The sequence below is a fragment of the Euprymna scolopes genome, chromosome 3, assembly GCF_053919585.1.
Source record: "Euprymna scolopes isolate OS-2025 chromosome 3, ASM5391958v1, whole genome shotgun sequence".
Taxonomy (NCBI): domain Eukaryota; kingdom Metazoa; phylum Mollusca; class Cephalopoda; order Sepiida; family Sepiolidae; genus Euprymna; species Euprymna scolopes.
The window spans coordinates 143010919-143035642 of NC_136484.1; the positions used below are offsets into that span (position 1 = coordinate 143010919).

Consider the following 24724-nt stretch of genomic DNA (forward strand, 5'->3'; position numbering starts at 1 on the left):
AAAATATATTATGTAGAGGACTAAGATATATAAATCCCAATCCCGTTACAAAAGAAAATAATGAAACGAATGGAATTGAAGGAAACAAAAACTCAATTGATGGATAAGATAAACGTGTCGTTTATTTACTGTTGAAAGAATGAATGTTTTAGATATGACACGTGTTCATGTCCGCGCGGGTGTAACCATCGTTTGTTGCGGGACTGGTGGTGTAGAAAGAAAAGGAAATGTGTGTTAATCTCACTATCGTTTGTTCACGCGTGGGAAGAGAAGTGAGTGATGTAGTAGAAATGAGAATGATAGTCCAGCGTGTAGACAAAGACAAAGGATAGAGGGTTGACATCAGTTAGCAGTCAGCTACGCGAAGCTATTCTCAGGGACAAGTTGTATATGTAGAGAGAGAAAGAGTGAGAATGTCAATCCAGTTCATGGAGAGAGAAAGCGTATAAACTGTACGTATGGTCTGTTAGCTTTTTGTCCCACATCGTAGCAAGTGGTGTGAGGCACGCGCGTGCGCACGCGTGTCGAAAAGGCACGCTGTCGGTCCGTAGACCGTACAGTTCGAAAGCTGGTCCTAAAAGGAAGAAGCTGCTTATTGCTCTTGCTTTTATACTTGTTTCCGGTGGTCTTTTGCGCATGTGTGGATTTCCTTTGAAAGGGGAAGTGACGTTGTCCTTGTGTGCGTATGTGTGTGCGTGTGTGAGTACATGTGTGTACGTTAGCGTGTGTGTGTATACACGTGAATGTGAGTGTATATACGCGAACGTGAATATATGTACGTGTGTGGACGTGCACACATATGTTTGTGTGCGCGTATGTGTATTACAAGTAATATAGCTTGAGATGTGAACTCGTGTTTTTGTGTGAGACTAGAAAAGGCTCGCGCAATTATTTTCGTGTTATTTATTAAAACGCAATAATTTAAAAGTAATAACATCACGTATGAAACCAGTAACAACATTTAAAAATAATAAAAATACAATTTTATCACGTGACGCTAATTTTAATTATTAACGTCTGCTTCTTTATTCGTCATTCGACCGGCTTTCATCTAAACTTACCCATTAATGTAAGTCAAGCCCTGTTCTTTCGCTATTTGCAATGCGTACATACGAGACTGAAAAATAAAAATAAAACATTTTATTCTATAGTATAGATGTATTGTTTATAACTCTGTCCGGGGAGCAAATTAAAACGAAGCCCAATAACAAGATCAAACAACTTTTCTTAATTGGAATTTTATGACGAATCTGTTGGAAGCAGAAGCGAAATTTCTTTTTATACATCAACTTTCGTTTGGACAAAAAACTGAAATCTGCAATTTATTTCAACCAATCACAGCGCAAGTAATATTTATTTAAGAAAATTCACACATACTACAAAAACCGAACACAGCGATTTTACTTCCTTTTTTCCTGTAGTTTTTGTTTGCTTTTCTTTTTCAGAGACAACACATGTGCGTAGAACGAATTTAGGAAAACTCGTCCCCGGAAAACTTGTCTCCGGAAAACTCGTCTCCGGAAAACTCGTCTCCGGAAAACTCGTCCCCTTTTGCTAGGTAGGAAAACTGGTCCCTTATTGAATAAATATCGATTGAAAACACATTTTATGACCGTTCTTGAAGAAGATATTGTTTTTAAAAGAGAATACACATCCCATAATATTTTTTAAAAATATTTTTACTTGTTTACTGTTATTTTAAAAAAAATTAAATTAATTTTTCTAAGTTTTAGTTTTCTACCTAGCTTTGAAAGTTTTTGGTATTTCAACTGATTTTAAAGAGTTTATTTAGTTAAAAAAAGAAAATAAAGTAATGTCGAGTGTTCCTTATGAACAAAAAATGTCCGACATAAGAGGATCACGTCTTAGGAGGATAATTGCTCAAAAATAGAAAATTAAAGAAAATATTAAGGTAGATATAGTTTTAAAACGAGCCCCCCCCCAAAGAAAATAAATTTGTATATTTTTAGGTAATAATGCACATCCAATAATATTTAAAAAAATGTTTATTATTATGTTTAAAAATAATAATGTTTATTGTTTAAGCGTTAAAAATAATAATGTTTATTGTTTAAAAAAAAATAAATTGATTTTTCTAAGTTTTCGTTTTCTACCTAGCTTTGTAATTTTTTGGTGTTTAAACTTATTTTAAAGAGTTTATTTAATTAAAAAGAAATAACAAGTAATGTCAGACTCGACATTACTTAGTAAATAATTTTTAACAAAAAATGTCCGAAAATTAAAGAAAATACTGAGGTAGATATAGTTTTAAAACGAGCCTCCCCCACCTCCAAAAGAAAATAAATTTGTATATTTTTAAGTACTGCACAAGTGCCCCCGAAATGACTTTTAAACGATACCCTCCCCTCCCGATGTTAAGAATGACTTTCGAAATAATAACGTTATTATTTCAGCGCGATACCAAAATTACACAAGACCGTGTTTTCTTTTTTGTTTTGTAATAACACAAGAATTATTATTTAAACTGAATTAATTCTTCTAAATAAAATAATTGCTTTCTTTGATAATACGTGTTTTCTTTCTTTCTTTTTTTCGTAATGACACAAAAAGTGTTAAAACTAGAGTATTTTTTAAATAAATATTTGGTTTCGTTTTTCGTATCTTGACTCCGTGATCAAGTTTATTTTTTTTAAGCAAGCGTTAAAAATAATTTTTAAAAATATTATGGGGGTGCATAGTTTCTTTTAAAAACAATATCTCCTTCAAGAACGGTAATAAAATGCGTTTTCAATCGATATTTATTCAATAAGGGACCAGTTTTCCTACCTAGTAAAAAGGGGGGGGGAGTTTTTTGGGTACAAGTTTTCCGGAGACGAGTTTTCCCGGGACGAGTTTTCCGGGCACCCGTTAAACTATATCCGATGGTGAGGCCCCAGCTTGCGGGTTTTGGGGAGTGTGGAGCCAACCTTTAATTTCCATTGCTCCCAGGTCCACTCTGACCCGGACCCTGTTAGGGTCCCAACTATGGGTTAAATAGAAACCGACTTGAAACAAAAAATATATTCTATTAAAAAATTTTTCTGCAAAATAACTGGATTCGGCATTAAATAACCTGACAAGGGTTGATATGCCATAAAACAAAAATAACCAACCAACCAACCAACCTAATCTCCGATCTCAGGCCAGTGTAATCTATAAACTTCTTCAGATGTGTACATTCAAACTCGAGGGTTCTAGTTAATACCTTTATAAAATGAAGTAGCACTCTTGAAATAGCAAATCTTTATATCGAATTTGGGAATCTGCACAAAATTTCGAACAGAGCTCTTTATTTCAGCCAGCAGATGAGATTGTTTTTTTTCTTCATCATTCATGATCACGTAGAAGTTTTGAGTAATTAATTGTTGCTTAATCCATTTATCCGTTGCGTCACATGTTAGTTTGAGCACCTGGCGCAATAAAGTTGTTAAGTGAAAGTTTTACGGAGGTTGAAGGTTCAATCCTCACTACAAGTGATATTAAATAAGAATAAAATAAAAATTATTCATGATATCTTCCAGATTCTTGAATTCGACATAAACATTCATGAGTTCGACAAAATGCACCTGATGAAGGTTACATCGGTCGAAACGTTATAAAAATAATATCCAAGATGAGAATATTAGTTCCAAAAATTTATACCACATGTTTTGCCTTCATTCTATTATATATTCTTCAGGTGTATCTTGTTGAATTCAGGAATTTTCTGTCAAACTCGGGAATCTGCACTGGATGTTAAATGGAATCCTTTATTTAATCCACAGGGGTAGCATGCTCTTGTTCCATCAGCCATGACTGGGTAGAAGTAATTCAACCTCAAGAAGAGTGACATTTTTACAACTGAATTTTATCCATTACTTTATTCATGATACAACAGGTCTTGTATAAATATATATGCTCTTAAAACTTCAAATATATCCGACTTTTATAAAATTTAAATCATATGTACAACATATTCTGGGGAAGACAATGGAAGTGATCCGGAATCTCTATGTATTCCCAATGAACTGAATATCTATGTTCTCCCACCTCTAAATGACATATGAGGAGAGAAGCCTATTAAAAGTTCAAATACGCACGAGGGTTGTTACAAAAGTAAAGACTCCTATTTTTTAACTTAAAAAATTGAAGAGCTACGAAGACAGGAGTAGTATCATTAAAATGAGTGCACTTTTGTGCTCCAGAATTTATTTTTCTACATAGTCATCACCATTCTCAATGCACTTTTGTCAGAAATTTAATAACGCATCTCTGCTTTTGACACACGTCCGTGAAGGGGTCGCTTTCTTAGAGTCTTACATCGTCAGTATCTGCAACAAACAGATGTAACTTTCAGGTCATAAATGCGTAAATTTAGTCATCATAACAATGTAATTTGTAGTCCCCTCTGATCCATTCGAGCGGAATAAAAAATAGGAGTCATTACTTTTGGAACACCTCTCATATATCTTAAATGAAATGAATTTAATGAAATTTAAATGATATGTATAAAATACTAATTTAGAGAGATTTCCAACATTTCAGTTTCTTCCGACAATGTTTACGAGCATAATAGACAGAAGTAAGTAACAACAGAGAAAATAATATGTTGTTATTAGCATAGGCACCGCCAAAACTGGGGAGGGGGCAGGCAAGTACTTTTTGACGGACCGTCTTTTTAAAAATCTACTAAAAATCAGGTAATTATCCAATCAATACGAATTTTTCAGCGATTATTAAGAGAAGAATGAACTTTATAACAGTGTACTTATTTTTCATAAACAATATTTATATATATATATTTTTTTGCTTACAACCCCCCTTGTTTTGAGGGGTTCCAAATATGCTTAAAATAATCATCTGAAACTGAACAAAACATATTGTGTTGTTGTAAGGGACGGCATTATAGATTAAAAAAATTGTTTGCATACCTTATTTTGATGTCTGAATATCAGAACTTCGACTGTGTTTAATTACCCTGCTTTTGAGTTTTGAAGTGTGAAATTCGGTGAATATGTTAAGTAAAATAATTAATTTAAGTTAAGCAAAACAAAAAAATTTTTTTAAAAATATTTATACGAAAAAAGCTATTTTAAAATCTTTGATAAATAAATTAACAATTTCTTTTTAGCGAGCCGAATAATGCATGACCATTATTAAACAGGGCATGCTTTGAAGAATCGATACAAAAAAAAATTCGATAAATATTTTGCCCTTTGTGTTAAAAATATCATAATTTTTTCGATCCAGTTTGGAAACGTTTGCCGCCTTTCGACTACGGTGGACCAAACGCGCTGAAATAATTTTTTTTATTCTGCTTTAAATTGCTCCCCTCCCCATTTTGGAGAGCCTGGCCCCCACACACATACACATTAAAAACCAAACTCATACAAATGGTCACCCATCTGGTACTGGCCAGCCTCAGCGTTAATAATACATTGAAATTTTCGTCACTGAAAAATAAGTTTTTTTTTTGTCGTTTTGGTCTTCCGTAGTTTGCTTTTTATCAAGAACAAATGTAAAGTTTGTAAACAGAGTAATCAAATCGACTCGAAGTAACTGGTTGCCTATATGAATAAATGGAATTATTTGAAATCCAGGTACTTATATCATAATATTTTTGCATATTCTCATAAAAAATCACCCTAAATCCTAGTTAGACAAGAAATAAACAAATTAATTCTTTCAAAAACCTTTTTTTTTCTTTTTTTTTTTTTTTTTTAACTATTTATATACGCTTTTTGCGCAAAACAAAAAACGCCAATTGTTAACTTTTGGGGAAAATTTAACATTTATAATTTAATTAAAAATAGTAGAAAAAGTTTTACATTATTCTGCTTTCTATATGATAAAATTCAGGGTTTTATCTTTCTGAAAAAAAAAGTTATTCAGAAATAATGGATTTTAATAAATTTAATTTCGTTTTAAAAAACAACAACAACTTGATTTTTCAGCCATTTTTGGCGGTGCCTATAAATATGTACATAAATAGTGATCCTTATTCTATCCAAAACAACAGCATGTCTTCCTTTTAATAAAAAAATAATCTTTATTTCATGTTATTGGAATAGTATTTGCAAAACGTTTGTCTTTAAGAATAAAAAAAACGGTCTTTATCAAGGTTGAAAAGAAACAATGCAAATGGTAGATACCTCACTGATATCGTCGCCTTTAATGGTGACGTTGGCGTTATATAATTGACACGCTTGGATTTTCATAATTGGCGCGATGACAGGCATGATGACTGTGACTGGAACACCAAGGTCATTGCCGTGGTAGGAGAGGGCTAAAGCATGGTTGCCTGCACTGGCCGCAATCACACCTTTCTTCTTTTGTTCCTTTAAAGGCAAAACACATTAGAGAATAATTCTCAAACACTGAAATAAAGGGTTTTCTTTATTTTTTAAACAAAAATAAATAGACTTTAAGATGTAATGTAATTTTATTAATTGGACTTTCATGTTCCCTTATGGATCTCTTGACACCCATTAACCCTTATCCTCGAGTGACTTTTGGGCCTTAATAATCGGTGTCCCCCACCTTCCCCAGTAAAAATGTAATAGTAGAACTACAAGCGGCAGAAATAACAACAGCATTTCTTGGCATGATGTTACACGCCACCTTTCTGTCCTCGATTAGTGGAGGAGAAATCCTACATGACTGAGACAATTTTTATTTTTGTTCCTACACACAGTTCCCCTTTTTTAGGAGCTGGGTATTCCCCACATTAAAAACTGACCTTGTGTCTAACTCTGCTCTCGTGGGGAGGCAAGTAAATAGGAACAACGGCAGCAAAAACCACCATTAACGAAGTTTGAACTGCTTGACTTCTAAGCTGGAGCCCTGATTTGAGCAAACATGAATTTCGAATTTTACTACATCAGAAGCAATATATAATTCATCTTTTCATTGCGAGAAGGCACAGCTGTCTAACTCATCCTTGCTGCTTCATTCAACTATCAAACTTCTCTCTTGGGACACAAATCAAAACCCACCTAGCTACAAACTCTAGCATCAACAAGAAAGGTTCAATATTCAAGATGGTTGACCTCTGAACGTGGACTTTTTCCTAACACCAGCAACACACACACACACACACACACACACACACACACACACACACACACACACACACACACACACACACACACACACACACAAAGCACACACACACACACAAAGCACACAAAGCACACATGGACTCAGACTACCCTCGTGGGGAGGCAAGTAAATAGGTATATGTATGCATGGACATTTTCCTATCTCCTTCATTCTAGAACTCTTCCCCATTCCCTACAACCAGATATTTATCCTTCACATGGACTCTCAAACCGTTTTTCTCGTCCAAATCCCCGCACATATTTTATTACTAACACTTTTTCTTCTGTTGCATAGTACCGAAGATAGCCATTAAAGTTGATATACAAGGTGCCTTCAATAAGTTTCCAGACTTTTTTTGTACAAGCATTTAAAATTGTCGTAGACTCCTGAAAATCCAGTATGCTATTGCTATGCATCTTATGAGAGAACTGACCAATCTTTATGATTTCAGGTTTAAATTAATTACAGCAGGTATTGGAATACACCCTACTGAAACCTGATTATCACAGTTGGTGAATTTAAAAAATGCAATCTGGACGTGAGGACACTTTAGAAGAACAGTATGCAGTAAATTTATGTTATAAACTTGGGGAAAAATACCACAGAAACGCATCAGACTGCTGTTGGACAATCTTGCATGAATCGAGCATCAGTTTTTGAGTTGCATAAGAGATTCAAGGAAGGTAGGAAGTCTCTGAGGGATGATGTAACTCTTGGTTATTCCCTAAGGTCTAGGAAAACCTTAGAGGCTATCGTTATAAGAGAATTGAGGAGATGAAAAAGGCTGTGACGAGGGCCATTGAAATGCTCACATAAGAGGACTTCCATTTTCAAAGTGCATTGTAGCCGGAGGAGATTATTTTGAAGGGGACTAGAGTTTCCTGTGTGTGCTATCAATAAAAATGCCCATACGAAAAAAGGCACAAAGTAAGTCTTAATCACATCGAAAAACCTTTAAAAATGAATAACAAATAATCGTTTAAAATTGGCTGTTTCTTCAATTTGTTTTATCCAAAGTCGGCTTTACACGCAAATAAATAATCTTCAAATCTTCTCTGTTTTCTTTATTAATGCAATGGTGGTAATTCCCGGGAATATTATTTCTCTGGAATCATGCCAATACTTTATCCAATATGTTTCTGTTGCATTATGGAAGCAATTTTATATCTACCTATCAACCTACCTCACTCAGCATTTTCAGTGCATATCTGGCTCCACGTTCTTTAAAACTAAAATGAAAATAAAAATATTAGGAATATTATTTCAAAGTTGATTACACTTGAAAAATGGTTAACACAATGCGTAAAATAACATTTTATTTGCTATTTGTAACAGATACTGATGCGTATATATTATCATTTATATGCATCTGTATATATTTTTCTATTATCGATATCTTTTCACCTTGTATCTAAGCTCCACCCGCATGTTGAGCTTTCTATTATAATCGAAAAGTTTCCATTTAAAGAATCCTTATTTATCTCCTTACATGTATTGTGTGTATATATATATATATATATATATATATATATATATATATATATATATATATATATATATATATATATATATATATGACGGTTGTAGATTCGATCCACGGCTGGGAAAAAGTGTATGTCTAGCCGCACTGATGAGTTGTGATACAACGAAACAGCACTGTATGGGGATGATTATTAAGCCCCCCCACTCTTTGGGTTAAGCACTTTGTAAATATATTTTCACCCGTCGCGTATTTTAGCGATTAAGTGAAGCCCACTATTTATTTGTAAACAAACTGATAGTTTGAGCACTGTGTGACGGGCAAATGTTAATTTAATAGACATTTGAGGAGAAATATTTACAGGCACTGAGTGGCTCAGTGGTTAGAGCTGCCGACTATCAACACGACGGTTGTAGGTTCGATTCACGGCTAGGAAAAGGTGTAGTTCTAGCCGCAGTGATGAGTTGTGATACAACGAAACGGTGCTGTATGTGGATGATATATATATATAGTTTGTGTGATATATTTATATTTCTGTTGCATTATGGAAGCAATTTTATATAAACTATATATATATATATATCTATATATATAAAAATGTAAATATTGGTTCGTTCGGAATTAATTGTCTAAAAAACCACTGGACGGATGGCTTCCACGTTTTGGTATAATATGTTTACTATATCCATGTGTGTTTTTATATATTTCTTTTTAATTATAACATTATACTTAATTTTTCTATGATAAATAGGTGGATTTCTTTGTACCGAGAGGCCATTTTTTTATTTAGGGACAATTATTTATTACCGCTTCCTGTCACGTGACCAGTGTGACAATTTAGCGGTTTTCCTGCTATATCTGGAGATTTCGTTTACAATCTAGCGGGAAATTCTAGAAAATCTGGAGGTATTTTGCACTCACACACCCGCATTAGATTATTAGAAAAATAAAGAAAAGCGCTTGAAAATATTCAATGTAAGTAAAAAAAAGTAGCATTTATTGCCTTTGGTAACAATTATTTATTGATTATTTGTTTTGTTTTTCACCTTTTCTTCGACTAACCATTCTTAAATCTCACTATAAAATCGATTTTTCCAAGTACATTTTAGGTGGGGGGGATTCCAACCTCCGAAGTTTGGGTTTGTATTACTGTACACATAGATTCGAAAAAGTTGTCAAAAAACAAATATATAACAAATAAATGTTATCAAAGGCAAGATAAGTTACTTTTCTGCCAAACTGGATATATTTTTCGTGTTTTTATTCAATGTAACATATTTATTCAGGGGTTTGTATTACTGTACACATAGATTCGAAAAAGTTGTCAAAAAACAAATATATAACAAATAAATGTTATCAAAGGCAAGATAAGTTACTTTTCTACCTAACTGGATATATTTTTCGTGTTTTTATTCAATGTAACATGTTTATTCAGCTCGAAAACCATACAGTGTTTACCGATGTATAACAAATAAATGTTATCAAAGGCAAGATAAGTTACTTTTCTGCCAAACTGGATATATTTTTCGTGTTTTTATTCAATGTAACATATTTATTCAGCTCGAAAAACATACAGTGTTTACCGATGTATTCGAAAATTCAAGATGGCGTCTCACACCCTCTTTAACACCGTAAGTTTGGAAAATGGTGTTATAAATAAAAAACTATACAAAATACTATTAAAAACCCGCCGAATATATGTCAACCTATGTCACAGTAACATGTATTGAGCGAGTTTTTAACAGTATTTTATCCGGTTTTTTATTTTCTGGACATTTCTTTCTCCTGATCTCGCGGGTTTTTTTAAAACCTCAGTTGACAACATTGCATCACTAAAAAACACTACAGGCTTAATGTAAACAGAATGTGTTTACAATATCGGTAAATTTTCAATGGGTTTAATTACATGATTATTGATAATGTAACCATGTGATTGAACTTTAATTTAAATTAACCACACGTGGTCGCAAAATGAATGCCGACGCTCAAAGTGTATACACATTTTGACTCCTCCCTTTACTTAAAAATTCACCAAAAATCAGGAAATTAACGAATTTTAATGAAAATTGCAGTATTTTTCAAATAATGATCGCAGAATATAATGAACTAATTATTTTTACTTAACTCTTAGTGAAAATGTTTTATTTTGTTTAAACAAAAAATACCTTTACTAAAGTTATGGTTTTCAGTAGTAAATAAAAAACGCAAGAATTTATTTTTGCTTCTTTTAAAGCATCGTAATTTGTAACAATAAAAAATAATTTTTACAGTAACATTACGAAAAAAGCCCCTAAAGTCCGTAATTCTCGCATACTATTCAGGAAATTAAAGATTCAATTAGATACCTATTTCAGTCACCTAAATTATTTAGGGTGAAATGAGTTTAGGAATTTATAGCCAAACCTAAATATTTTTTTTTGGTAAATATCCAGATACGCTACTACAGAACACCGACCACTCTAATTTGTTGGGGGGGGGTGATGTTGGGGTGCGCGCGCCAACATCACACACGCCCCCCCCGCTCGCTCCCCCAATGTACAAAGTAAAATCTTCGGAAAATGTTAAATGGTGTTCTAATTGGTAAATGTCGGTGCGTTACTTACGGAAAATTCGATGTTCCAGGTAAAAAAAACCCAGGATAAATTACCCCCCCTACTCCAACTTGGTGTGCTTTCCTTTTCTTATTTTATTTCTTTTTCAGCTAATTTTAAATTTTCCACCCAAAAAGCGCTATAATGTATTTTTGAAAATTAGAAAATTCTATGTCCTGGAAAAAAAAATCCCCTCCCCCCAACGTAGTTTGCTTGGTGAAGCCGTCGTTTATGCTACAGCGTGTATGCGCGTAGCATAAACGGAAGCTGCAAAATGGTGGAAAGAAGTTCGTGGGTTCAGGGGTAAATACCATGCAAACGGTAAATTTGCCCCAAGTTTGACTATCAGATTCGTTGTCAGCGACCTCAATTACCTATAAAAAAACAAATTAGAGCGGTCGGTGTTCTGTAGTAGCGTATCTGGATATTTACCTTTTTTTTTCTTGCTTAAAAAATAGCATTAATACAGTAAGTTAGGTAAACTGACTTTTTCGTTTAAAAATGGAATTATTTCCCTTTCGTTATTAACTTAAAAAAAAAAAAAATTTTTTTAATAAATAAAGTACAATTGTTGAATGTTACTGTTTTGATTATATTCGTTTGGGGGGCACAATTAAAAAATTAAGAAAGATTAAAACGAAGCGAAATTTAAGTTTCCGTTCCATTTTTACAACAACCATAAAACAGTGCATACTCAGCAAGTTTTATCATAATTTATAAGCATATTGAAACACTAAATCAAAATTTTATTTATTTTTTTGCATAATTAATGATGGAAGTATTTTTCTGTTTATTTTCTTAACATCTGTTAAAAAAAATAAATAATTTGTACATTCTCTTGAAAAAAAGAATCAAACTTTTCTCTACTTTCACATGTGTTCCATTTTAACAAACTGAGCCACAGCAACGCGTGGCCGGGTACAGCTAGTATATATATATATATATATATATATATATATATATATATATATATATATATATATATATATATATATATAGTGTAGTATAATAATTCTCCAAGTTTTAAATATCAAGTTTTCTCAGTTGGCTATTTATTATTTTTCAAAAAGTATCCATAACAATATTGTTTTGTATTGCGACTAACAAGTCTACAAAATTATGTTATTTCTGCATATTTGTCCACGTACTCTACAGCTTACTATACAAAACATATAAAAACACAATTTTGGACAACTTACATGGTTCGTGTAACCGACGCACGACGCCCTCTGCAGTCCCTTTTTAATTACGAAGATTATTTTAATTCTGAATTTATTTGAACTTATCTTAATTATTATCGTATTTTTGTATTATTATTTGGATTCATCGGAATACTGCTCTCATCTTCAGTGTCATTTTAACAGCGTTTCGGTTGATGTAATCTCCGATCTTCTTCATGTGTATTTTGTCGAATTCGAGAATGTTTCTGTCGAACTCGGGAGTTCGAACGGAATTTCGAGCGGAACCCTTTATTTACTTCACGGGGGTAAATGCTCTTGTTTCATCAGTAATGATTGGATAGATGTCCTAAGTAATTCGCAATTGTATCTTCAAACCTTGGAGAATATCATCCATTTTACCATTTTTCAAATATTGTTTTTAAGTTATATGAGTTATTATTTATATTCAACTTAAAGTGTACTTTGTTATTGTTTTGTCTTAGATACGAAACTTAATTCTTATTTTTTGTTTACATTTTTCAGAGTTATTTTTTTATATTTAGTTTATACTTGAATTTAAATTAATTCCATAAGTTTTGCTACCATCTTCACTAGTTATGATATGATTTGCTATGTGTATATGTGTTTAAATTATAATTTCGTATATCATCTTTACTTACGTTGTGTGCTTATTTGTAAAATTTTAATTAATAGAAGCAAAATTATTCTTTCTTACTATTTTATCTTCTTGTCCGTCAAAGGGAAGTAATTCTCGTAAACTAAATTAGATTTATGTATCGTTTTTTTTTCTTACTAATTGATGATTACCTAACTTTTGGTTTGGTTAAATCGTAACGTTTTCTCATTGGTTGATGAGTATTTATTCTAGTTGTATTTAATTCTATAGTTGTAAATTCTGGCAAAAATTATATTTACATTGGTATCGATCAAACATTCGTCAAATGTACTTATTTTAAGTACTTAGTACCTTTTTTTCAAATTTGACATTGTCTTAAGTTTTATCCTAAGATATTTAGTTATTTTTATGTTCTTATGGTGACTCGATTTACAATCAAAAACTACGAGTATTTGGCTTTCTGTCAGTTATTTTAAATTGGATCATACCAACTAGTAATCATTATTTCACAATTTATATGTACATGTTAAGTTAAAGTTTCCTTAAATTTTTACCTAACATTCAATAAGAATTATATAGTTATAGTTTTCCAATTAAGATATTCAGCTTTCCGTACGGTTATATTAAATGGATTTAACCTTTTTTTTATTCTACTTATCGTATATCAGCATTTATCAATTTATGGAGTTCTCTATCATTAATAAATTATGGTTATTAGGATCCTATATTTTTATGATACTTACTAATGTTATAAATTTTATTATGTTTCTGAAACCTTACGTCTTTGTTCTTTAGATATGGTTTTACTCTCTTATATCTTTAAATTACTTGGTACTTATGTTGGAACTCTTCCTGTGATTGTCTCCCCTTTATTGTAAAAATCCCACAATCCCTTTTTGCCCTATAATAAATTTTCTTCTCTCTATCTGTCCACACGTGTTTATATGTCCTCCTTTGAATCTTAACCCATTTCCTATCTCAATTCCACCTAAAATGCACCACTCAACAGGTTATGGACCCAGGAGCCTAATGGAAACCGATGGAGCAGGTTACTATTCGAAGGGGATGAAACCAAATATGAAATTTAGGAAGTTAAATTCTTAGGCCATCTACGCGCGCTCGGCTTGAAAGACGCCATTTTATGCATAAATCTCATTAGAGACGAACACGATGATGAGAGAAATGAAGAAGCCTATGCGGAGCTTGTACAGTTCCTGAATGATAAAAGCCTATCTCTGATACTGAGAGAAGCCGCCGATAATGGAAGAAAAGCTCTAGGAATATTACGTGAACACTACACGGGTAAAGGAAAACTGAGATATCCCTTAAAAAGCAAACTGACGAAAACGCTAGCGGACATTTTGACGAAACATCCAACCCGAGCAAAGTTAGATACATTCAAAAAAATTCCTTTTGGACTTTAAATACGATGCTCTTACATAATATACACAATAACATTCTAATAGCAAGCGAGGGTGTTGGAACTCTTCCTATGATTTTCTCCCTATTATTGTAAAAGTCCTACAACCCCTTTTTGCCCTATAATAACATTTTCTTCTTTCTATCCGTCCACACATGTTTATATTTCCCCCTTTGAATCTTAACCCATTTCCTATCTCAATTTCACCTAAAATGCACCACTCAACAACTTAACATAATGTATCTATGTTTAGAATTTAAATATTCGATTTCTATAATTTATTTATATTTTACTTAGTTGTTATGAATTGAGTTTATGTTATAATCCGATCCTGATTAGGCGTTCCTCTATTACTATTTAATTATACTATCATATTTAATCCGGTTTAAGCCGGGAAAACAGGTATCTGTTCCTCTGCAAACATCTTTGAATTACGTCTTGGCGCTCATTTAGTAAATCATCCTTTCTAAATTTACAAAATTTATAAATAAAAAATACCTTTTTCATTATAAAAAGCTTTATAAGGATGATTTTTAATCCGTTACAATTGGTATATATAGAGTACATTTCAAGTAAATGATTATCCTCTCTCTCTCTCTCTCTCTCTCTCTCTCTCTCTCTCTATATATATATATATATATATATATATATATATAATTTTTTAAAAGTTTGTTTTTGAAATGTCGTTACTTTCAATATATACCGTTTTCGTTTAACAGGTCTAGATTGTTATTTTAAAACCAGTCACCAAAAGATGGAAGAAGTGAGGAAGCAGGGCTTTGGAAATCCTTTTACCCGAATACGATGGCCAGCATGTTAAAAATATACCTTTTGTTGTAAAAATCTAATGGATAAACATCTGAAGAAGTTGGTGGTATTTTTATGGAAACATAAATCGTAAAATTGCCAACTCATCAATGAAACAGCTGTAATGGAAAAATCCAGGAAATAAACGAAGGTTATAAAAAAGAAAACGCGAGTCTTTGAATTTTCAACAAAATTTTGCACTATATATATATATATATATATATATATATATATATATATATATATATATATATATATATGTGTGTGTGTGTGTGTGTGTGTGTGTGTGTGTGGAAATATTCATTATTCGCTTATATTTCCTTTTTATATATACTAATCCTTATTTAAGAAGCTCTATGTAATTACAGAGCATAAAATGAATGACAAAATTCTATATTTCAAATTTCATGATGTTGACCATCTTACAATTTATTCCTTTAATTCAGTTGATACTAACAATCCTCTACAGTATCTATTTCATAGTACAAAATCAATCATTTAATTATTATATCAATCAGTGAATCTATTTTGCCTTTAACTCATCAAGAGAAATAACAACAATCAATCCACCAAAAAGAAAAAAAATGCGCTTGAACATGATTAAAAAATCCTAAAAATGGAAGAGAAGCTGCAAATACCTCACAGTTTGTTTACATTACGCCATTTTATATATATATATATATATATATATATATATATATATATATATATATATATATTAAAAGCCAAAAACAATGCGGAGAAAGACCGCAATCATGAAATTAAAGAAAAGAAAAACAAATAAAAATAGACGTTACTTTCATGATTCCGGTCTTTCTCCGCATTGTTTTTGGCTTTTAAAACTTCTATATATTCCTTTTCCAACAATGCTTCAAGCAAACTACTACCTACCCTTATATATATATATATATATATATATATATATATATATATATATATATATATATATAAGAAAGTTAACAGTTACAATATATATATAGGTTAATATATATATACATATATATATATATGTATATATATATATATATATATTAACCTATATATATATTGTAACTGTTAACTTTCTTTTTTATGTGAAACATTCTTAAAAGTAAATAAAACATTTTTACTGAAAAGTATCATTCTTATGTCAAACTACTACTACTACTACTACTACTACTACTACTACTACTACTACTAATAATAATAATATTTCTCCCAAAAATGTGATGAATTAGTTCATTAAAATATTTGTTGGAAGATGTTCCATCGGGGATGCCAAATCAGCTATCACCGTCTAGAAAACAAGGAAGCAATGCAGCAATGAAATGTCTTGAGGAATATGTCGAGATATCTGCTAGAAAACAGCACGAAAGTAAACATAGTTAAAAGCAGTTAAATGTAATTCAATATGCGTTAAGATATAAAGCAACATATTAACATGAACATTCAAAGCGTAACCAAAGCAAAAAAAAAAAAAAGAAAAAAGAAAAAAAGAAAAAAAAAGAAACAGAAAAGAAGAAAAAAAAAGATAGCAATTAAAAACCTTCCAGTTATTTGAAGGAACTCCTTCTTGAAATACAAGTCCATCCCCAGAATGCCAGACATCACCGACTTCTGCAACGAGAAAAAAAAAAAACTCAACAATATGTATAAAGATGGAAGACATTTTCAATAAATGAATATATGAGTACACTGTTAACTGGATATCCATGCGGGCGACAACTGTGTGCTAGGTTCGCGTCAAGTCGGGTTCATAGAAGCATTTTAACTATTTATCTAGTGTTCGCAAGTTTTCTCGAGTCTTTTCGGAGAAAACCTTTCTGTGTTTTTTTTTTTTTTTTTTTTTTACAGAAGGGTGGGGTTACCACTTACCAAGGCCCGCAGGCCACTCAGGGATAAGGGTTATTGCATGTACAGTAATCAATGAGAGAGTATTGTAGTAATCATTAGTATTAGAGATTTGATAGAGTGTCTTACTTAAGGGGGCGGTTTGTCAGGAATTTGTTTATGTTGGATTTGAAGACATCCAAGTTGTAGTCAGGTGGGAAACAGGCAAACGGAAGAGAGTTCCACAGGCGTATACTTCTGAGAAAGAAGCTCAGCTCCTGGAATCTACGTTTGGATTTAGGCACAGATAAAGAGTGGGGAAAATTATTGACAGTAGTTTCAGCCAGACGGGTGTTTCTCATGAAAGATTGGCGAGGGGGGACGAGAGATTGGAGCTCAGACGAGCACCTGCCATGGAAATAACGATAAAATAAAGACAGGCTCGCAATGTCTCTTCTGTGGGAGAGAGGTTGCAGGGAAGATAAAAGGGCATCCCCACTAAACCACAAAGTCTATTTTGTACTCTGTCAAGGCAAGATAGGCTGTTTTTAGCAGCTCCTGCCCAGATGTGGCAGCAGTATTCCATCCTTTGACGTACCTGGCTTTTATACGGATAGAGAATTGCATCAGTAGTGAGATATCTTCTTGAGCGGTAGAAAGATCCTACCATTTTCCCAGCGTCCTTGGCAACAGACCTGATGTATGTGTTCCATTTCAGATCAGGAGTAAAGGTCAAACCCAGAAGCTTGTCAAAACATGGAGCCATCCATTTCAGACGAGACGAGAGCCATCCATTTCAGAGCATTGATGATGTAAAGATAGAAGCTTGGTTTTGGATGGATTAAAAGTGACCAGCCACCGCTTCCTCCACTGTACCACGAGCTCAAGATCAGAGGAGATAATTAGAGAGAACTTTGTCATTTACGGCCTTTGATGTGTTGCCATACATGGTCGTGTCATCAGCATAGATGTCAACGAATGATTTAAGTATTTGTTTTGGGAGATCATTGATGTAGATCAGGAAGAGAGCTGGGCCCAGGATGGACCCCTGAGGAACTCCAGCATTAACACTGTGGGCCTCTGATTTCTGCCCATCAATCACTAATCTTATGAACCTATCAGAGAGAAATGATTTAATGATTGAGAAAACATTTTCAGTTATACCGTAGCTGGAAATCTTGTGAAGTAGGCCCTTATGCCATACCTTATCGAAGGCCTTCGATATGTCAAGAGCAATTGCCATTGGAAAGGTAGCCTTTTTTGAAGAGATTCACTAATCCTATGAGATATAACCGTTAGCACATCTGCTGTAGATCTTGCAGAGCGGAAACCATATTGCATGTCACTAAGAAGGTTGTTTCTGTTGAGGTGGTTGACTACTTCTTTATTTAATATGGATTCCAGCAACTTACTCATGACACACAGAAGACTTAATGGTCTGTACTGAGAGGGAGATGACTTTTCGCCTGTGTTCTTAAATGCAGGGCATACTGATGAGGTTTTCTAGGGTGTTGGAAAGCACTTCTCCTTAAGGCAACGCTTAAAGTTTTGTAAGTATGGGAGCAAGTTCTGGTTGGAGCTTTTTCAGCACTATAACTGGAATGCTGTCAGGGCCAGTTTCTTTATTCGAATCAAGGTTCTTGATTAGCTTGGCGACCACATGCACAGATATTTGTATGTTGCATAGCGTGTTGTCTGTTATAGGAGGAAATATGGGGAGTTGATGGCCTTTGTCGCATAGGGTAGAATTAGTTGCAAAGTTCTTGGCAAATAGTTTGGCCTTATCTGATGCTGACGAGATGACCTCAGGTCCATTGATGATAGTTGGGATAGAGCACACTCTTCTGTTCAAAACTGGTGGGAACCAAGCCGCTGCTCAGCTACTTTGGATTTAACGGATTGAGCATATAGCTCTCTTGCATTTTTTATTACTCTTTTACAGTGGTTGCTGGCAGTCCTGAAAGCAGCTTTAGTCTCAGTACATCTATTACGTTGGTAGCTATGGAAAAAGTGATTTCTGTGTGCGATGGCAGCAGCACATTCAGGGGAGAATCATGGCTGGCTGTTAGATTTTTGTTGGAATTTTTTGGATGGTATGAATCGGTCTATGCCTACAATTAACCATTCGGTCAGGTCTGATACTACAGAGGACACATCCTTTTTAAACATGGAATGCAGAGGTAGGTCATATATGAATGTACGGAAGCTATCCCAGTCAGCCATAGAGTATCGATATACAGTACGGTGGAGAGGTACGTCTGAAGACTTATTACATTTCATTTTTATCTTAACTGCTACAACAGAGTGGCCGGAGGATCCCAGAGGAGATAGAATGGAATATGAACATAGCTCAGGGGAAGTTGTGAGGAAAAGGTCTAGAAGGCTTGCATACTGACCGGTAATATCGGGCACACGGGTGGGTTCGTGAACAATCTGAGTGAGGTCATAGGCAGTGGCAAAATCATGACAGAACCTCCCCTCATCATCGGTTTTATTTGAGTTGGTCAGCCATTCCACATTATGGACATGTAAGTCACCGCAAATGTGAATGTTAGCCGAAGGATGAGCAGATGTGGTCAATTTTCTCAGATATACTCTTAAAGATAGTAACCCTACTGTTATGGGGGCGATAGAGGGCAAATATAAATGCATTGGTGTAAGCTAGTGCAACCCGGAAGCACATATAAGGTAAATTAGGGTCTTCTCTGGAGATATCCCTACCACATGGAAAGCCATCTTTGATGTAGGCACATATTCCATGCCCATGGCGATCTTGGGGGTCAGATTTAGATGGTAAGTTAGAGTATCCTTTAATTATGAATTCGTCTAGGGAAGTAGTTGGCCCTATGCCAGTTTCACTTAGAAAGAATATGTCCGGTTTCGTCTCCTGTAATTGTGTTTCAACCTTTTGAAGGTTGGAACGTAGACCCCTGATGTTGGAGAAGGAGACATGGTAATAGGGGTCTTCATTGGAGGATGGGGTTCTAGGTTTAATCGTGTTTTTTTTCTCTAGATTTGCCATGTTGAGGTTTTGGGATTTGTGGAGCAGGTCGGTAGACTTGGTTGGAGCAGGACAGAGAGGGAAAATAAGAGAGAAAAAGACAAGAAATTTTTTTTGTAGCACAGAATAAGGTAAAGCCGTAACAATTACCCACTAGTATGGCATCGAGAGGCCCTACCAGAAACTACTGTATGGTCCAGAATTCATTCACCAAATGGCAATACAGCAGCCCCGGTACTTTGCACCTGCTGATAGGACAGCCTCCTTAGTGGTTAATCCAAGGTTCGAGTCCCTGACTATCAGGCGGGTAACGTCAGCCCAGATGAAACGTTTACCTCCAGCACCCTTACTAGTGACATGACCACAAGGATAGACATAGAAACAGAAATTTTCCGACATCTCAGGCTACTCTTTACAAAGTACTACCGACCTGGAAAGCAGCTTTTTCTTCACCCTTTGTCAGAAAAATCACTCATTGGAAATGAGGACTGAAGGACAAAAAAGGAGAAGCGAGAGTTACTGGAGCTGCCGATAACACATCCACATGCATTATCTACTCTCCATTAAAAAAGAAATGGAAGAGAAAAAAAGGTGAGAAGGACTTGTTAATATCTACTTAATATAAGTCCGTTGCCCCATTCCCAGCTAGGATAGTACTTGAAGATAATCCCCTCTCCCATGTTAATGCACAAAGGGGTGGGATTTAAGACGCCAAAATAAAACTAGCATTTTGTAGTAAGTTAGGTGCATAGTTTATTTTAAGCATAATATTATAATCATTGATTTAACACACACACACACACACACACACACATTCACACACATATTAAGATAATTTGTTATTTTTATTAATGATAGTAGCAGCGTTAGAACGCTGTCATTGTATTCAAACCCATTTCCTAAATGACAAGAGTTTCCTCCTTTGCACCCAAATAACTGCATTACGTCGCCCCTTCTACGAAACAAAATATACGAGATGTTAAAAAACTAATGCCTTCTATATGTTTTTAATCCGTCCGAATATATCAGAGAGGATTGCAAATAATATTGTTATAATGATTGAACTTATGCATTCATGATCTGAAAATTAAAGCTCTCTGTTGCAAATAGTGACGGTTTTGGATGCATTAAAAAAGCAACTGCTATCATAGACGTGCGTCAGACAGAGATGCGTCATGCGTTCTTCCATGCTGCAAAAAAAAAAAAAAAAATTGAACAGATCAACATTCACTGGCACCTGTCGAACGTTTACGAAGTTGATGCAGTTGATGTCAGCACATTAGGAGATGGGTTTGCCGATTTCAGAGTGGCGAGAAAAATGCCAAAGCGCACTCCAGAACTTTATGACTGAGATATCAAAATAGGCTGGCAGAAGTGTATTGAGAATGATGGTGACAATGTAGAAAAATAAATTCTGGAGTACAAAGGGTCGCTCGTTTTAATGGTAGCTTTCAAGTCTTCGTCACTCTTCAACAGTTTAGTTTTTGAGTTAAAACATATGAGGCGTTACTCTTGGAACAATCGTCGTGTATATATATATATATATATATATATATATATATATATATATAATTTTTACACACAAAAAAGTTTTCTATAGACACGCGTTTCTTGCTAACTATCAGTCGTCAGTATGGCTTGACATTGGCAAGGATCAAACCCAAAACTAAATTGTCTGTAGTCTTGCGTCTCAATTGTGAGTTATTGAAATAATGGGTTATTCACCTAACTTGCTGTAATGGGCGCTTTAATACTTAACTATTTAATCGCTTTACATATTAAGCTAGTTTGTCGTTTTTTTTTATTAATTAATTTATTCATTGATATAGACACATTTACAAGGTTGGGACACTGGACATGCTACTGTTTCGGACAGATTGTTAGTTAAAACCGCAAGTTCTTGTCAAACGATTTAAAAATGTTTGTCTTCTAAAGAAGAAAGCCAGTTCTCAATAAATAAATAAGTAAATAAATAAATAAAATAAAATAAAATAAATAAATAGATAAAAAAAATAAATAAAAAAATGGAAGGCAAACTTTTTTAAGTCGCGTAACGAGGACTTGTGGTTTTAACCAACCATCTATCCGAAACATTAGCATGGCGTACTACATTGGCCACACCAACAGTCAATACCTCTCAGTGTATTTATACAGTTAGGAAGGGTTCATCTCTTTTATATGGGTGAGTCCCCACAACAATAATAATAACGACCTTTGCTCTCCATAGCTTGGTTCCATATGTCAACGAGTATATAAGTGCCTCGTTTATGAAATTCTTTAGGTTTTGATGATTAAATAAATCTAACCCATGTTCGTAATCTTCAAAATAAGTGATAATCTAAGAGGGCTAGGTCAGGAGTATATGCAAGATGGGACAAGATTTCCAAACCTAATTCTTCTAGGAAATCTTTAGTGATAGTAATGTCTTTGAAAAGCGCCAAGTACAATGCTAACAATTAATATACATGTAATTAAATTGGCGAATGAAAAAGATGGACAAAAACATGAATGTTATGAATGGGTCACCAGTTAGCAAGTGCTAACTCAACAACGGGAATTAAATTCTGTAAGGAAAGCGAGAAATATAAATTAATGAACAAAATATATTTATATCAATAATTTTATATAGATTTAAAACATACTTTGAAAAACCAAAGTTTGTTCAGAAATTTTAAAGTTCTTGAATAAGAAATAGAAAAAAAGCACTAAAAGTTCGTTTCATTGTGCCACGTGTGTGTGTGTGTGTGTGTGTGTGTGTGTGTGTGAGATTTTATCTTATGAATGGCGATATACCAGGCTTAAAGGAATTTCAGTGTGACGTATTCCAGTCTTCTATGATGTACATTGTTGGTGTTGGGACTTGAGGTAGGCGCGTTGCAGGTGTCAGCCGGAAGAAAACAGTGATTTCAGTTGATCAGGCCACTGTCTTATAGACTTTATTAAATTCACACATGATTGTTATTTTTGGGTTTGAAATAATTATTATTGATTGAAAACTATTTAAAGTTCACGCATTCTTATGAAAAATAACTTTTGAAGTAATGAAAAAAGCGAGTCTCCACGAAGCGGAGAAAGTAAAAAGGTAACTAATTCGAACTGTTTACTTTTTAGGGTTCATCTGAATCACTTCGCGATTAAGTCACTACACCACTTCGTCCCCAATTGCCGGAACAACAAAAGATAAAGTCTGACCCGTTACTTACCTTACAAGCTGTGACTCTGACTCCTTCTTCAATGGCTGCGGCGGCGCTAACCACGTCGGTCATTTCTATGACTCGCGGAGAACTGGGGTTGCAGTATTTGTCCTCGACGGCCGTGTAGTTTTGGATGCAGCTGTTCTTTCTGCTCAAAGGCCGAGGCGAGAGAGGCCGCTCCACCATGCTCTTACTCCTACTGAAAGGTGGTTGCTTGAGAGTATCATTAAACTTTCGCTCTTGTGAAGAACTCATGATGATTTAGCAGCGTTTGTGAGGGATATTCGGTATCTGTAATTTGAAATAGAAAATTGCCATGAAGCTTTCAAACGGAAACATTTATAAATGATGAAAATACGCAGTCATTCTTGGTGCTAACTGTTCACACACAACGTTTGATTAAAAAAAAACGAAGAAAATAAATAATTAGAACAAATAGTAATTTTGAAAAGAAAGTTAAACGCTTCTCATTAATATCATCATCAAATGTGTAAATACGATTCGGATGTACGTCCATCACGTGTGAAGATGGCCGTGATCATTCAGTTGTTTTGTGAGTCCGCAGTTGGCTAATCAATCCGATTCAAGTTCTTAGGTATCTCCCGCATGAAGGGCACCCGCGGGATGATTCTGTAACAGAGATGTTGACTGCTCTGTCTTTTATAATAGCACGTTTCCTCTCACACTCCTCAATGCGTATAGATCCAGTTTTTCTGGCATGCACTCCGCAAGGAACATCTGTTTTGGACTAGATTTTCCCACGAGTCGTAATACAAACCGAACTGTTTGAGATACATCTGTGTTCCTACTGTTCTTTTATCTTTTACCAGCTCACCACAAAGGATCTGTTTTGGGAGACTTGAATATGACATGCGGCATATATGACGATTCAAATCTTCTGTTATCTATATTAGAATTGTTTAAACTAAATTAATTCTTCTAAATAAAATAATTACTTTCTTTGATAATACGTATTTTCTTTCTTTTATTTTTGTTTCGCAATAACACAAAAAGTGTTAAAACTAGAGTATTTTTAAAAATAAATATTTGGTTTCGTTTTTCGTATCTTAACTCCGTGATCAAGCTTATTTTTTTAAAACAAGAAATAAAAATAATTTTTAAAAATATTATGAGATGTGTATTCTCTTTTAAAGACAATTTCTTCTTTAAGAACGCTCATAAAATGTGTTTTCAATCGATATCTATCAATAAAGGATCAGTTTTCCTACCTAGCAAAAAGGGGGGGGGGAGTTTTCCGGGTACGAGTTTTCCGGAGACGAGTTTTCCGGGGACGAGTTTTCCGGGCACCATAAAAAGAACGTACTCAGAAAGACACCCATTTATTTAAATATATTTTGTTTAAATACGTTCGTTTTATTACTTACATTAAAAAGTTTTGCGTAAATAGAAAAAAGTTGTTTTTTAATCCTTAAAAGTTTTGTAAATATTTAATATTAAAGAAAATGTTTTGTAAATATTTATTTTTACTTTTAAATCTTTAAAAGTTTTGTAAATATATTTTTAAAAAATCTTGCTCGCGAACAT

At 33.9% G+C, this 24724-nt stretch overlaps 1 protein-coding gene across 1 annotated transcript in view; it reads right to left on the reverse strand.

The window, feature by feature from the left end:
• The window catches only part of LOC145259666 (L-threonine ammonia-lyase-like), a 65176-nt gene that overhangs the window by 27068 nt on the left and 13384 nt on the right, over positions 1-24724 (reverse strand). The window contains exons 2-6 of the mRNA XM_080117328.1: positions 23189-23470; positions 16701-16771; positions 8264-8309; positions 6132-6317; positions 1062-1117 (exon numbers count right to left, since the gene is read on the reverse strand). Coding sequence (XP_079973454.1) covers positions 1062-1117; positions 6132-6317; positions 8264-8309; positions 16701-16771; positions 23189-23434 — 605 coding nt within the window. The 5' untranslated portion in view covers positions 23435-23470. The remainder of the gene's footprint in view (positions 1-1061; positions 1118-6131; positions 6318-8263; positions 8310-16700; positions 16772-23188; positions 23471-24724) is intronic.